General features: G+C 38.2%; 1 protein-coding gene across 1 annotated transcript; it reads left to right on the forward strand.

Moving 5' to 3' along the window:
• The first annotated feature begins 4,961 nt into the window (after window positions 1–4,961).
• KBTBD7 (kelch repeat and BTB domain containing 7) lies at window positions 4,962–10,326 on the forward strand. Its single transcript, XM_024567352.4, has one exon. The coding sequence runs from the start codon at window positions 5,282–5,284 to the stop codon at window positions 7,331–7,333; it is 2,052 nt and encodes a 683-aa protein (XP_024423120.2). The 5' UTR covers window positions 4,962–5,281; the 3' UTR covers window positions 7,334–10,326.
• The last annotated feature ends 3,908 nt before the right edge of the window (window positions 10,327–14,234 follow it).

Here is a 14,234-nt window from a genome sequence, read left to right on the forward strand (position 1 = left end):
TCACTGCTTTTTATGGCATATTTTGTTGTTATTTTGTTGAAGTTATTTTTATTAAATTGTTTAATGTTAGCATTTTTTGTGTCCTAAGAAATCTTTGCCTACCTCAAAGTCACAAAGATAGTCTTGTATGTTTTCTTTTATGAGATTTGCATTTTTCACTTTTCTTTTAGAAGATTTACATTTTTCTCTTAATAATCAGAAGATTATTAAGAACTATGTCACACATTGAAGTTAAGAACAATTTAACAATAGCCAGGGGGGAGTGGGGAGGGGACAGTGAGGAGAGAGGATTACAGGAATTACTATAAAGGACACCTGGACAAAATCAAGGGGGAGGGTGGAGGCGGGGGAGGGAGGTGGGCTCAGCTGGGGTGGGGTGGAGGGATGGGGAGAAAAGGCATACAACTGTACTTGAGTAACAATAAAAAATTTTAAAAAAAGAACTATGTCACATTATTTTTTTTTTTTTGGTATAAGGTAGGGGTTAAGGTTAATATTTATTTTCAATTGTGATCCAGTTATTCCAACACCATTGGTTGAAAACACTTTTCTTTCTCCACTGAATTGCAGTGATACCAATTCTGTGTTTCTAAAATTTAAACACATGCACTAGCCACATTTCAAATACACAAGAGGTTTTGGAGAGTAAGGAAAGAATTACTCTGAATGGGTACACAATTTCAGTTTTGCAAGATGAAAAAAGTTCTGGACATGGATGGTTGTGATAGTTGCAAAATAATGTAAATGTACTTAATGCCAAAGAAATGATTTTGAAAAAATTGTTAAAATGGCCATAACTTTTATGTTAGGTATATTTTACCAATATTAAAAAATTAAGTTGCTTTTCCACCTGCTGGTGTTTAGTGCAGGTAAAAAAGCAATTAGTGTTACTAATGACTTAATTCTGTCTGGTGTATTTGATGGATACACAACAGAGGTATACAGGAGATATTGGAACCCAGAGACTCACTTAGTTTAAAGTGTCTTACTTGGAGTATTTCCAGTAGACCCACTTCAACTAATAGGAAAGGGAGAAAAACAATTTTAGAGTTATTCTCCTGCTATGTATTACCCACCTGTTCGTGTAATACCCAAGATTTCATTCATTATGTAAAGGTAACACATGGCAAACTAGCAGCAGGAGCAGTCTGGTTTTTAAATAAAAATTGTCTAACTTATAAAAGCATCAGTAAGCACTTGATTTTGAAAATTCGACTAGCAGACAATGGTAATTATTTATATATTCGCATATATGTAAATGAAGGGGACCTCCCCCCACAAAGGGAATTTATTTATAAAAAATGTGCACTTATTCTCACATATTTAAACTTCAGTCACCTTCAAAGCACTCTCCATTTGATGCAACACACCTATTGAGACACTTTCCACTGCTCCAAACAGATTTTGAACTCATCAATTTTGATGCCTTTTAGTGCTTCTGCCATTTTTTTGTTTTACCTCTTACATATAGGCAAAACATTTCCCTTTGAGTACTTTTTTCATCCATGGAAACAAACAAAAATGTAGCTTGAGCTGAGATCAGATGAATAGGGTGGGTAGGGCAAGGGTGTCCTGCTGTTTTGGATAAAAAACTGCTGAACACTCAGTACAGTGTGGGCAGATGCATCGTAAATCAGCCATCATGAAATGGGCAAACTCATTGAAAGAATTTTCAAAAAAAATTCACTGAAGCCAAATGCACCCTGTCACAACAACGTCAGCGGGTGCACTGATACAGGTGGATTCCTAGAACACTCATCTAGCGGGGGGAGCCTCTACTACAAGGGACCGCCAGAAGATAATTCTGGAGTTTTGGGGGTTCCGCCCATATACACACACATATACACACACAAGTATGTATATTTTTTGTAAAGCGTATAACTACTATATAAAATTAAGAAATGTCAGGGCATATATGAATACCAAGCTCTGAGGATCTTGTGCTTTTGTACAATACAAGGTCTGTTTGTTAAAATATTTTAATTTAAAATTCTCATTAAAACTTCTTAATGAAAGGTCCTGGTTAGGGAGTTCAGTTGGTTAGAGTGTTATCCAGAATTGACCAATGAATGCATCAATAAACAGAACAACAAATCACTATTTTTCACATTGCCTTTCTCTCTCTCTCCTCATTCCTCCCTCTAAACCCAATATTAAAAACTTCCTAATAAAAAACAAGTCCAAATAAATGGTGTTGGGAAAATTGGACAGATACATGCAGAAAAATGAAACTAGACCTCCTTCTTACATTACACACAAGAATAAATTCAAAATGGGTCAAAGACTTAAGGTTAGACACAAAACCATAAAAATCCTAGAAGAAAACAAGTCAGCAAAATCTCAGACATTGCTCATAGCATTTTTTAATCAGATATATACCCCCAGGCAAGGGAAAGAAAAGAAAAATAAACAAATGGGACTACATCAAACTAAAAAGTTTTTGCACAGCAAAGGAAATCATCAACAAAATAAAAAGACAACCCACAGAATGGGAGAACATTTCACTGATCCATCTCATAAAGGGCTACTATCCAAAATTTACAAGGTACTTACAAAACTCAACACCAAAAAATAAACAACCCAATTAAAAAATGGGCAAAAGACCTGAATACACATTTTTCCAAAGTGTATTTTTCCAAAGTGTAAAACCACAATGAGATACCATCTCACACCTGTCAAAATGGCTATCATTAACAAATCAACAAACAACAAGTGCTGGTGAGGATGTGGAAAAAGGGGGACTCTTTTGCACTGTTGGTGAGAATGCAGACTGGTACAGCCACTGTGGAAAACAGTACCTCAAAAAATTAAAAATGGATTTGCCTTTAGACCCACTTGTGGATTTGCAATTCCACTTGTGGAAATATATCTGAAGGAACTCAAAACACTGATTGGAAAGAATATAAGCACCCCTATGTTCATTGCAGCATTATTTACAGTCATCAAGATACGGAAGTGCCCAGGTGTCCATCAACAGATGAGTGGATAAAAGAACTATGGGACATTTACACAACAGAATACTACTCAGCAATAAAAAGAAAATTCTACCCTTTGCAACAGTATGGATGGCCCTGGAGAACATTTTGCTAAGTGAAATAAGCCAGTCAGAGAAAGACAAGTAGCATATGATTTCATCCATATGTGGAATCTAATGAAAAAACTGAACTAACAAGGAAAATGGTGACCAACTCTTAGATGGAGAGCAGGATTATAGCTGGCCAGGGGGCGGTGTAGGGGGGTGGAGGGATTGAGCAAAAGGGAAAAAGGACTCATGGACATGGACAAAAGTGTGATGATTGCTAGGGGAGAGGAGCATAAGGGGACTAAAAGGTAATGTAAAAAAATGCAATAAAAATTTTTTAAAATCTCCCAAAAAATGTTCCATTCATAACGGGAATAAAAAATGATGGTGAAGTATTTGACAACTTCTAAAGCAGCTACAGTAGCTTGGAATGCTAAAAACTGGAGTTTGGTAGAACATTGCTTAAGTTAGAGTAAAAAATAAAGACATACCAAACACAGAAATTAAAAAACAATTTCAGAATCTTCAACTGATTTTTAGAAAGGGAAAGGAGCAGTATTAGACAACTTGAAAACTCTCATATTAAGAGGCTATAAAAGTAATCGCGTTCCCTAGGAGACGAAGTGTTGATTTGGTAAGATACTGGCCCAATCTAACTATATCCCTGATTTGGGTATTTGAGGCCATCTATAAATGCTGTTCTCTAGGACCTCATTTTTTCTGAGACATCTTAACCTATGCATATTGTTTAGTATTGAAACTATTGTTAAATGCCCTTCACAAACTTTCAAAAGAAGCAACATGAAAAACTGGAAGATTCCTTTACAGAAATTGCTCATTGTTTCAAATAAGGGGGTGTCTTATTTTTATTTTTATAAATTCTGAAAGGAAAACTAACAATAATTAAATCTTTACATACCAGGCACGATGTAACCACTTAATTACTGTTCTAACCAACAAACATTTACTGAAACTTGTCTCTTATGCAATTTATCTCATTCTATCCAAACACAACCCTATGAATAACATTTTCCTTATTTTACAAAGACAGAAAAGTTCTTAAAGACAAATGACATAATTAATGAATACTAAAATGGGGCTTTTAGTCTCGATTTCAAAGCCGAAGCTTTAAACTATCAAATCTAGAAATAATGCTTTTCTAATTCTTTTTTTTCATTTATTTCGTTTGTTACCAATAAATGCATCTGCATTTCTCGATACATTTGAATGTGTCCTATACATATATACTAATAATGAATTCCCAGCAAGAAATATAACACATTATTGTGCAAAGCATATTATAATGACAAGTATTTTTAAAGTATGTTTTTAATACATAATTCAAGTTATCAAAATGTGGGAGTATAAATCACAGCAGAGTTTAGAAATGAACTTTTCAAATTTGTATATGTAAATTTCTAGCAAGAACCTTTCTGTTTTTCTTATGAATGGTGGGTTTGGACAATTACTTGATAGGCATCCACACATATTAATGGTTTCTGAGCATGTCATAATTAATCTGTGCTCCTAAATGTAACGCAAAGGTGCTTTTTCTTTAAATTACTTCCACTGTTCCAGTAAATGTGCCACAGCTTGTGTTTACCTTAGAGAATATCGTAATTTATGTCTGGTTTTCCTCTTGGTTTAATGAGCAGTTCACATACTGGAGAGGTTGGTCGTTATTTTTGTTCTTTTGTGATTAGACTGAGAGCTAAAGAGTGTGGAATTTAGACTAAAGAATAAAAGAACCAGGAACATCCAAGCCCATCTTCTCTCCCTGGATGCTGTGGCCTGCTTTTCTAATTCTGCTAGCCAAAGCAGTTCTACCTAAAAAACTTCGCGATATTACTCAAACTACTACTCCCACCATGCCAAGCGGCTTTTACCCATCAGCCCCGGCATACCTTGGGGCGTGAAAGGCAATCTGGGAGTTGCAGTTCAGGATTTGAACCAGTGTCACCAGCGCGGCGGCGGGGCTCTCTGGGTTCGCCCACCGGGTTCAGTGAGGGCGAGCTGAGCTGAGGCGGAGAAAGGGCGTGGAACTGGAAGAGGGTGAGTCAGGCAGTCCCTACGCGATAAAGGGAGGCGGCACCGCAGTGTAGGGCTGAGTTAGGTAGGTGCGGCCCCTGCTACACCCTGTACTCAGGGACTCGGTTTTTGGTTTTGTTTTTTTTTTGACCGGCAAGAGCTGGGGGAGGAGAAGCCAGAGCCCGGCCTCAGCAACGGTTCTCGGCCTCAGCACCTGCCGCCATCTCCACCATGCAGTCCCGGGAAGACGCCCCGCGCTCCCGCCGCCTTGCCAGTCCCCGTGGTGGGAGGCGGCCCAAGAGGATTTCTAAACCCTCGGTTTCGGCTTTTTTCACGGGGCCGGAAGAGCTGAAGGATACGGCTCATTCTGCAGCCCTGCTGGCACAGCTCAAGTCCTTCTATGATGCGCGGCTGCTGTGTGATGTGACCATCGAGGTGGTGACGCCTGGCAGTGGGCCTGGCACAGGCCGGCTTTTCTCCTGCAACCGTAACGTGCTGGCTGCCGCATGTCCCTACTTCAAGAGCATGTTCACCGGCGGCATGTACGAGAGCCAGCAGGCGAATGTGACCATGCACGATGTGGATGCCGAGTCCTTTGAGGTGTTGGTCGAATACTGCTACACGGGTCGTGTGTCGCTGAGTGAAGCCAACGTGCAGCGCCTTTATGCCGCCTCTGACATGCTACAGCTCGAGTACGTGCGGGAAGCCTGTGCCTCCTTCCTAGCCCGCCGCCTTGACCTGGCTAACTGCACCGCCATCCTCAAGTTCGCCGATGCCTTCGACCATCATAAACTGCGATCACAGGCCCAGTCTTTTATAGCCCACAATTTCAAGCAGCTCAGCCGGATGGGTCCGATTCGGGAGGAGACTCTGGCAGATCTGACTCTGGCCCAGCTGCTGGCTGTCCTGCGCCTGGATAGTCTAGACATCGAGAGTGAACGGACAGTGTGTCACGTTGCTGTGCAGTGGTTGGAGGCGGCTCCCAAGGAACGGGGTCCCTGTGCTGCAGAAGTCTTCAAGTGTGTCCGCTGGACACACTTCACTAATGAAGATCAGGCTTACCTGGAAGGGCTGTTGACCAAGCCCATTGTGAAGAAGTACTGTCTCGGCCTTATTGAAGGAGCTCTGCAGATGCGATATGGTGACATGTTGTACAAGTCTGTGGTGCCAAAGCCTGACAGCAGCGGCAGCAGCAGCAGCAGCTCTATTGTATCAGCAGCAGAAAATCCACCCCAGCGGCTGGGTATGTGTGCCAAGGAGATGGTGATCTTCTTTGGACATCCCAAAGATCCCTTTCTGTGCTATGACCCGTACTCGGGGGACATTTACACAATGCCATCACCTTTGGCCAGCTTGGCTCACACTAAGACTATCACCTCCTCTGCTGTCTGTGTCTCTCCAGACCATGACATCTATCTGGCTGCCCAGCCCAGGAAACACCTCTGGGTGTATAAACCAGCCCAGAATAGTTGGCAGCAACTTGCAGATCGCTTGCTCTGTCGTGAGGGCATGGATGTGGCCTACCTCAATGGCTACATTTACATCTTGGGTGGGCGAGACCCTATCACTGGAATTAAATTGAAGGAAGTGGAATGCTACAGTGTTCAGAGGAACCAGTGGGCACTGGTGGCTCCTGTACCCCATTCCTTCTATTCCTTTGAACTCATAGTGGTTCAGAACTACCTTTATGCTGTGAACAGTAAGCGCATGCTCTGCTATGATCCTAGCCACAATATGTGGTTGAACTGTGCTTCTCTTAAACGTAGTGATTTTCAGGAAGCTTGTGTCTTCAATGATGAAATCTATTGCATCTGTGACATCCCAGTCATGAAGGTCTATAACCCAGCCAGGGGAGAATGGCGGAGGATTAGTAATATTCCCTTGTTCTCAGAGATCCACAACTATCAGATTGTCAGTCATGGTCAAAAGTTGCTCCTCATCACTTCTACCACCCCACAATGGAAAAAAAACAGGGTGACTGTATATGAATATGATACTAGGGAAGACCAGTGGATTAATATAGGTACTATGTTAGGTCTTTTACAGTTTGACTCTGGCTTTATTTGCCTCTGTGCTCGTGTTTATCCTTCTTGCCTTGAACCTGGTCAGAGTTTCATCACTGAGGAAGATGATGCACGGAGTGAGTCTAGTAATGATTGGGACTTAGATGGATTCAGTGAGCTGGACTCTGAGTCAGGAAGTTCAAGTTCTTTTTCTGATGATGAAGTCTGGGTACAGGTTGCACCTCAGCGAAATGCACAGGATCAGCGGGGTTCTTTGTAAATATTTTGAAACACTAAGATGTTTCTACTGCTATGTAATATATCCTTAAAAAATATTCTTTCCTTTTCCTGAAAAAAAATTTGATTCGGTCCACAGATCTGATATAGAAAGGCTGATTGATGTTTGAATTTAAGAAGCTGATGAAATCAACCTATATAATAATTTACTGTGTTAAAATAGAGTTTAAAATGTGCAAACAATGAAATACATAATTAATTAGAATGCATGGTGGTTTTTTTCATTGTTCAAGTATTCATTGTAGCAGAGCATTATATTATTAGTTGCATTGTTTATATTTTAGTTATATAGTGTGTTAACTTTTTAATTTAGTGCCACAGGAATTTAACTTTAATTTTTATAATAGAAAATTGAACTAGAAACTGTTAATAGGATTTTGAAGGGTCATATTTTCCTTCAGAATAATGAAAGTAGTAAATTTACCAAATTTTATTGTAATCAGCTTTTAGTATTTATAGTTTGTTAAAATTGGGTTTGGTTTTCTTCCCTTTTGCAAATGAAATAATTTGAACATATAATGCTTATTAAATAGTGATTTCATTTTGATACAGGGCGGAGTGTAAGAGCTCAAAGAAAGTAAAAAAAAAAAAAATAAGGATTCCATGGTTTTAAAAGAAATTTAGCTTCTAATTTTGAAATATAAAACGTATTTTTGCTAAACGTTACCATTTTTCTGTCTTCAAAAACATCCATTCTAGTAGTGTCACCAATTATTTAAATACCCTTCTAAACCCTCCCACCAAAAAAAAAAAAAGAAGTGATTTGTAAGTTCATATATAACCTGATACATATTTCATTGAATCAGAGAAACAATCCTTTTTTTCACTGGACATATCGTTGGGTAACATAAATTTTATCCATTGGTCATACCCTGTCTTAAAAAGTTTATATGCTGTCCTGAAATATTTTGGCTGTATACTTTTGGTGTTTGTCTTAGAGGATTCTTCAGCAGGGAGTGATTTATTCTTACTGTTTTGTGAGGTAATAACTGGTTTTGAAAATATGTATAATCTAAAAAAAATATTTCATTGAGATCAGTAGTTACTGTGTCCATAAACTATAAAATCAAGGGTCAGCAGAGAAAGTTAAAACTTTAAGCTGTGTATAGAACTGTTTTGTGTAGCATTGAAATATTTTGTCAATTTTGTAAGTTACTATAAATGATTATCAGCTTGAAGGTATTTTTGTAGTAAAAGCTGACAGTTAAAGAACATAAGTGGATGATGGCAACAGTGAAAGTACATTTCCTCTAAAATATTTCCCTAAGCAGTGGTATGCATGATTATTTTATTAGGGTATTTGTATCTGTTCTATAGTTCTCTGTGAACCAATACTCCAAACTTTGGTTTTTGTTTTTAATGTTTATTTATTTATTTTCGTGTATCACCATAATGTAAGGGAAAGTCCAGAAATAGAAACTAAACTGCACAAGATCGACATTGTTAAATATAAGAACATATAGGTGCTTACCTTTTAAGAGGTCTGTAAATATATGTGACTTTCATAATACCTATAATGGTAAATGGTGTACATATACAGATGTTTATTGTCTATAAAGTTTTTTATGCCCACTTAGAATTATTTTGAATCTTTGTTCAGTAGTATGCTAATTCCTTTTCTCTATTTATTCTCTAGTGATCAAATGCTAACATTTCTTATACCCTGGTAGTCTTGAGGAGTGTTCATTGATAACAGGGAAGGTAAAAGCACTGCTCTTAACATAGAAAGCAATTACTTTGTAGTGGTATTTTTGGGGGCTAACTTTTTTCACTCCTAACTTCTTGTCGATAGCTTTTTGTTTTGTAAGGTTGAAATAGGACAATGCTTATCTCAACCAGATTATCCATCTGCAGAATTAAGGTATGCAACTGACTGATAAAAGATAAATTCTCTAAATTCTCATTCTCAACCTTTAAGATAGCTATCAGCTAATTAGTAGTAAAATCTTGGTTTACAAAGAGGCTTTCTTGAGAAGGATTTTTGCTTTGGTCAAATGTTTTTGGGAATAGGGAATAGATGCTAATCATTATTTTAAAGATAAGTGATCTGTACATGGTTAGTTACAAATAAAACTAGCACTAGATCTCAGGTCTTTTGATCTCTTTAATTTAGTGTTTCTGCTAAATGTGAAGCCCTTACTTAGGCATTGAGTGACACAACTAGCAGTGTTGAAATCCCTTCCTGACAGGAAAGCACCTTTATCTTAGGTTTACAATTAGCACATTTTTAAAAAATTATTTTATTGTTGTTATTTACAGTTGTCTGCATTTTCTCCCCACCCCTCTACCCCATAATTAGCACGGTTTTAAACAAATGCTCAATATAATGTGGTTTTCAGGACTACTGTTTGTAATATTTAGAATAATCTTAATTATTTTTTGTATCTATGTGCCTCTAGTCTGAAAACCTTAAAGAATTAAATTTATTTCAATACTTTAAAAGTTCAAATGATAAAGTAGCATTGGTGTTTTTCAAAAGGGTAAAAGACTAATTTAGCAAATAATTTGTTTAATTTTGGTTTAGGATTAATTTTAAATTACAGTTTGCTTCTCACTGCTTATTAAACTAGTGTTTGCCTGATGTCATTTTTACCAGTCTGTACTGAAATGAGGAAAAAATATAAAACACGATGAATGAGTTATAAACTGAAATTATTTAATTAAATTTGTTTTAATGTTCAGAAATTGGAAATATAAAAAATTTGCAGCAATATGACAGTCCTTTAAACTTTAAAAGAAAGTTTGTCTTTTTTTGAAAAAGACTTTGCTTTATTTTATTTTTAGAGAGAGGGAAAGGTAAGGAGAGTGAGAGAAACATCAGTGTGTGGTTGCCTCCCTTATGCCCCTACCTGGGGACCTGGCCTGCGACTCCTGACTGGGAATCGAACTAGCAAGCCTTTGGTTTGCAGACCGGCATTCATTCCACTGAGCCACACAAGCCAGGGTAGTTTACCTATCTTTGAAATCCTTAAATGCAATGCCCAGAATATAAACCTCTGCAGTCTGCTTTAGATTTGTACTCTTGGAATCATTTTATGTTGCATGCTTCTTAGCAGTTTTACCTTACTCTATCCTCTTAATCAGGTAACTCCTGTAGCTTTTCATTCTTTTTTAATTTAAATAACCTATTTTATTTAACCCAATTTATCCAAAATATTATCATTTCAACAAGTAATCAATACTGTGTTAAAAGTCAGATATTTCACATTCTTTTTTCACACCAAGTCTGAAACTCTGTGTGTATTTTACACGTACTATAACACACCTCATTTTGCATAAGCACTTTTTAATAGCTGTGGCTACTGTATTAGACAACACAGACCTAGATTTTTATGACTTTACCCTAAAGCAAATTATTTCTTTCAATGCCGGGACACTGAGTTCCTGGTCCCTAGAGATCTCCCATATCCTTTTTAAAATTTCAGTACCTTTTCATCATTACAACTTTAAAAGAATATTCATTATAACAAATATGATAAAACATTAGGAGGCAAAATTATTTATAGAAAATGTGACTACCCATCTTAAGAGAATTAATTGATAAGTTATTTTTAGAACCATTGAGATGGCTAAATATATACAAACCAGTTTTTTAACAAAGGAAAAAAGGGTACACAGAAACTGCCAAGTCTTAGAGTACCAGATAGGCGATAGGTTTTGTGTCCTCAACTCTGGGCCATTTGGTCACCCATTCCGTCAGCTCCTGTTTCTCATTTCTTTGACCTTGTGGACTAAACATAGTCCAAGACACAGTGTAGGGAACAGATACTGTTGCATGCCATTCCCTCCATTTTTGACACATTTTCTCAGAAACCATCCTACTCTGGGCAGTTGCCTCTTTCCCTTGGAATCAACTTTTTATATTCTCACCTCCAAAGCAATTTTAGCTGCTTGTAACCATTTTTTAATTTTACAGCACAAATGTTTTTAATAAGCACTACATTAGTACAGAAAACATATAGCCTGTAGCTTATCCTTTAAAACCAAAATAACCAAGTGAAAAGTCAGTACAGGTTCTTATTTTTTACTTAAAAACAAATCTAAGGTACACATTGGGAATTGAACTATGATTTTTCTTTCTAGAGCTATGACATCCATCTTTTATAGTCAGTAATGTTCTATCAAACATGCTAAGCCAACAATCTTCAACCTTTTTATTCTCGTGGCATACATTAATTAATACAATTCTTCAGCACACCAAAAAATACAGTTTTTGCCAATCTGATCAAAAGTGTGTGTGTGTGTATACATATATATATTTTTTTCATCCTCACCCAAGATATGCTTACTGTTTTGAGAGAAGAAGGGAGAGAGAGAGGGAGTGAAACGTTGTGAGAGAGAAACAAGGATTGGTTGCCTCTTGCGTGCACCCTGATTGGGGACTAAGTGCACCTAGTTTGCAGGATGATGCTCCAACCAATTGAGCCACACTGGCCAGGGCAAAATTTTGATTCATTCACACCATGTAGCTATTGTACTGGCTATTGTCATTTTTTCATTTGACAGTCTAAGGGAAAAGAGGTCAGTGTCCCCGACTAAATAGTCAGGTACTGCATGTTGTAGAAATTATTCTGGCACATCAGTGTGCCTCCTGCGACACACAGGTTGAAAACTGCTGTGCTCAATCGCAGCAGATAGATGAGCTGTTTGCTATGTCCTATTCCTGCTGAGCTAGACCAATTAGAACACCATCTTGGTAGAAAGATTTTGACAGGAAGAAGGAATTGCAGAGCCCCTATCCCAGCATAAAAATGAACAAACTGATATATACATAAAGGGTTTTAAGCAAACCTGCATAAACACTTAACATGCTATAAGTAAAGGAGAAAAAGATACCTTTAGCTTGCTTTCAGTATAAGCACACATTCACTGGTACCCAAGAAAATAGCAGTGCTGACATAGCATTTTTGCTTTCATAGCACGAACAAAAAACACAGCATATGATACTTTGATGTTGAAGTGGGTGATTGTGGAAGTTCCAATGTTATATCCACTTAGGTTAGTGTAAATATTCACCTATATTTTTTCAAAATTGCTTAAAAGAGAGTTCTAGAAACTGGGACTACATCATGACCAGCAGAAGACAGAGATATAGGGACTGCAAATTAAGACTAGGAATTAATTTTCACATGTAGCTTTTAAGTAAAGGACACCTCTCAGTTGTTTCCTACAGCCAAGACTAGCTGTGACAATGGGAGCTCCAGAACTCTCAAGAGAGACTATTGGCTTGAGTAACATCCTAGGTAAATACTCCCAAACAGTAAAAACCCCATTTAGGCTGGAGGACTGAAATTTTGATGCATGGAAAAAGCTGTATGTGCACAAAAAGACTCATGCAAAGCCTGGGACAGAGAGGGTGGTGATGTGGGTACTGACACATCAACATGTATGCTGGGGGAGGCCCCCCAGGTGGAATGCTGGGTGTGGGCTTGCTCCAGTGGAGCCTGGCTCGGAAGCCCCTGAAAGAGCTGTCTACTTGGGGGAGGAGTAGCAGGGTTACTGAACACAGGTTTTTCTGAAGAAATAGGTCCCAGGAGGGTCAGGTAATTTTTTTTTAAACCATCAATACTTAATGAAGAGTTGCAGAACAGAGCCAGCCTTTCCAAGATCCATACTTTTGTCATTATCTGAAGGCTTTTACAATATACTGGACTGCAATGGCCAGAACAGTCTCATTGCCTGGAGGTGAGACCTAGTGCTGCAGATTGTTCCGGGAAACTGGCATAGAGAATAATTTACAAAATGCGGTCGCCACCAAATCACTACTTAAGTCCACTCCTGGCCTTTTTCTGCTCTGTAGTCCAGAAATGTTTCTTTAAAAGCCAGAAAATCAGTGCACATCAGCAGCATATAAAGTATGTCATCAGCCACTTCATCTTTATGGTGCTCTTATATTGTTGTGAAAGCCGCCATGTTAAATCTAGGAACCTGCTCCTGCAGCCATTATTTAATATACTTTTTATCCAAACTATAGGTGTTAAAAATGGCATGTAGGTGAGTTTATTCAATTATCTGTATTCAAACTCCTGATAGTAGTTGTCCATGAAATTTCTCTGTAATAACTAGAACTCATCATCCATGATAATGTCCTCTAAATATCAAACCACAGCATCAATCCTACATCAGAGGCCAAAGAGAAATGAAAGACAGTATGAAGCTCTTTCCTCTAGGGCTTTCCTCTAGGAATTTTCAACCAGTGTGCTACAGGAATTTTGAAAACATGTAATACTTGACTTGGGTCACTGGCCTCTTTTCCCTTTGACTGTCAAATAAAAAAAATGACAACAACCAACACAACAATAGCTGTCTGGTGTGAATGCCCTGTCTTGAACCATAAATATATAGGTCAGATAATAGAGTTGCATCTTATTGAACATGTCGTATAATAAGGTTGAGCCTGATTGGCTAACCCTTGGTACCAGAAATCCTTATATACAAATATAGGCACCTGATTTTTTTAGAAGTCACTTTGGAGAAAAAAGGTAGGTAATTGTGTTACTATTCTTTAAATCAATCAAAATATACCTATTTTTTGTCAGATCAGCAAAAATATATTTTTTGTTGTGCCACAGAATTTTATTAATTAGTTCGTGTGTATTATGAGATGAAAAAGGTTGAAAACCATTGCCCTAGGGCTTCTATCTCCTCCACCACACAGACCAGCCAGCAGGTTGCCTTCTTCCCCACCTGTGGGCAGGGCCTAACCTCAGTCTGCTTCACCAAGCCCCAACCCTCAAGGGGGAGGCCTGGTCTCCAAGTCAGCAGCAGGCTCAGAGCTCAGCCAGGTCAGGTCCTGTTCACCAGGCCCTGATCTCAGGCTCCCCTGCTGCAGCCTCTCCCCTGCCATCCAGACTTCCATGGTGGTCCAGGCTTCTGCCCCAAGA

This window comes from Desmodus rotundus, chromosome 13 (genome assembly GCF_022682495.2).
Source record: "Desmodus rotundus isolate HL8 chromosome 13, HLdesRot8A.1, whole genome shotgun sequence".
In the NCBI taxonomy this organism is placed as follows: Eukaryota; Metazoa; Chordata; class Mammalia; order Chiroptera; family Phyllostomidae; genus Desmodus; species Desmodus rotundus.

Excerpts from the sequence above, each read along its gene's own strand:
- KBTBD7 (XM_024567352.4), top strand. The coding sequence starts at position 5,282 with ATGCAGTCCCGGGAAGACGCCCCGCGCTCCCGCCGCCTTGCCAGTCCC.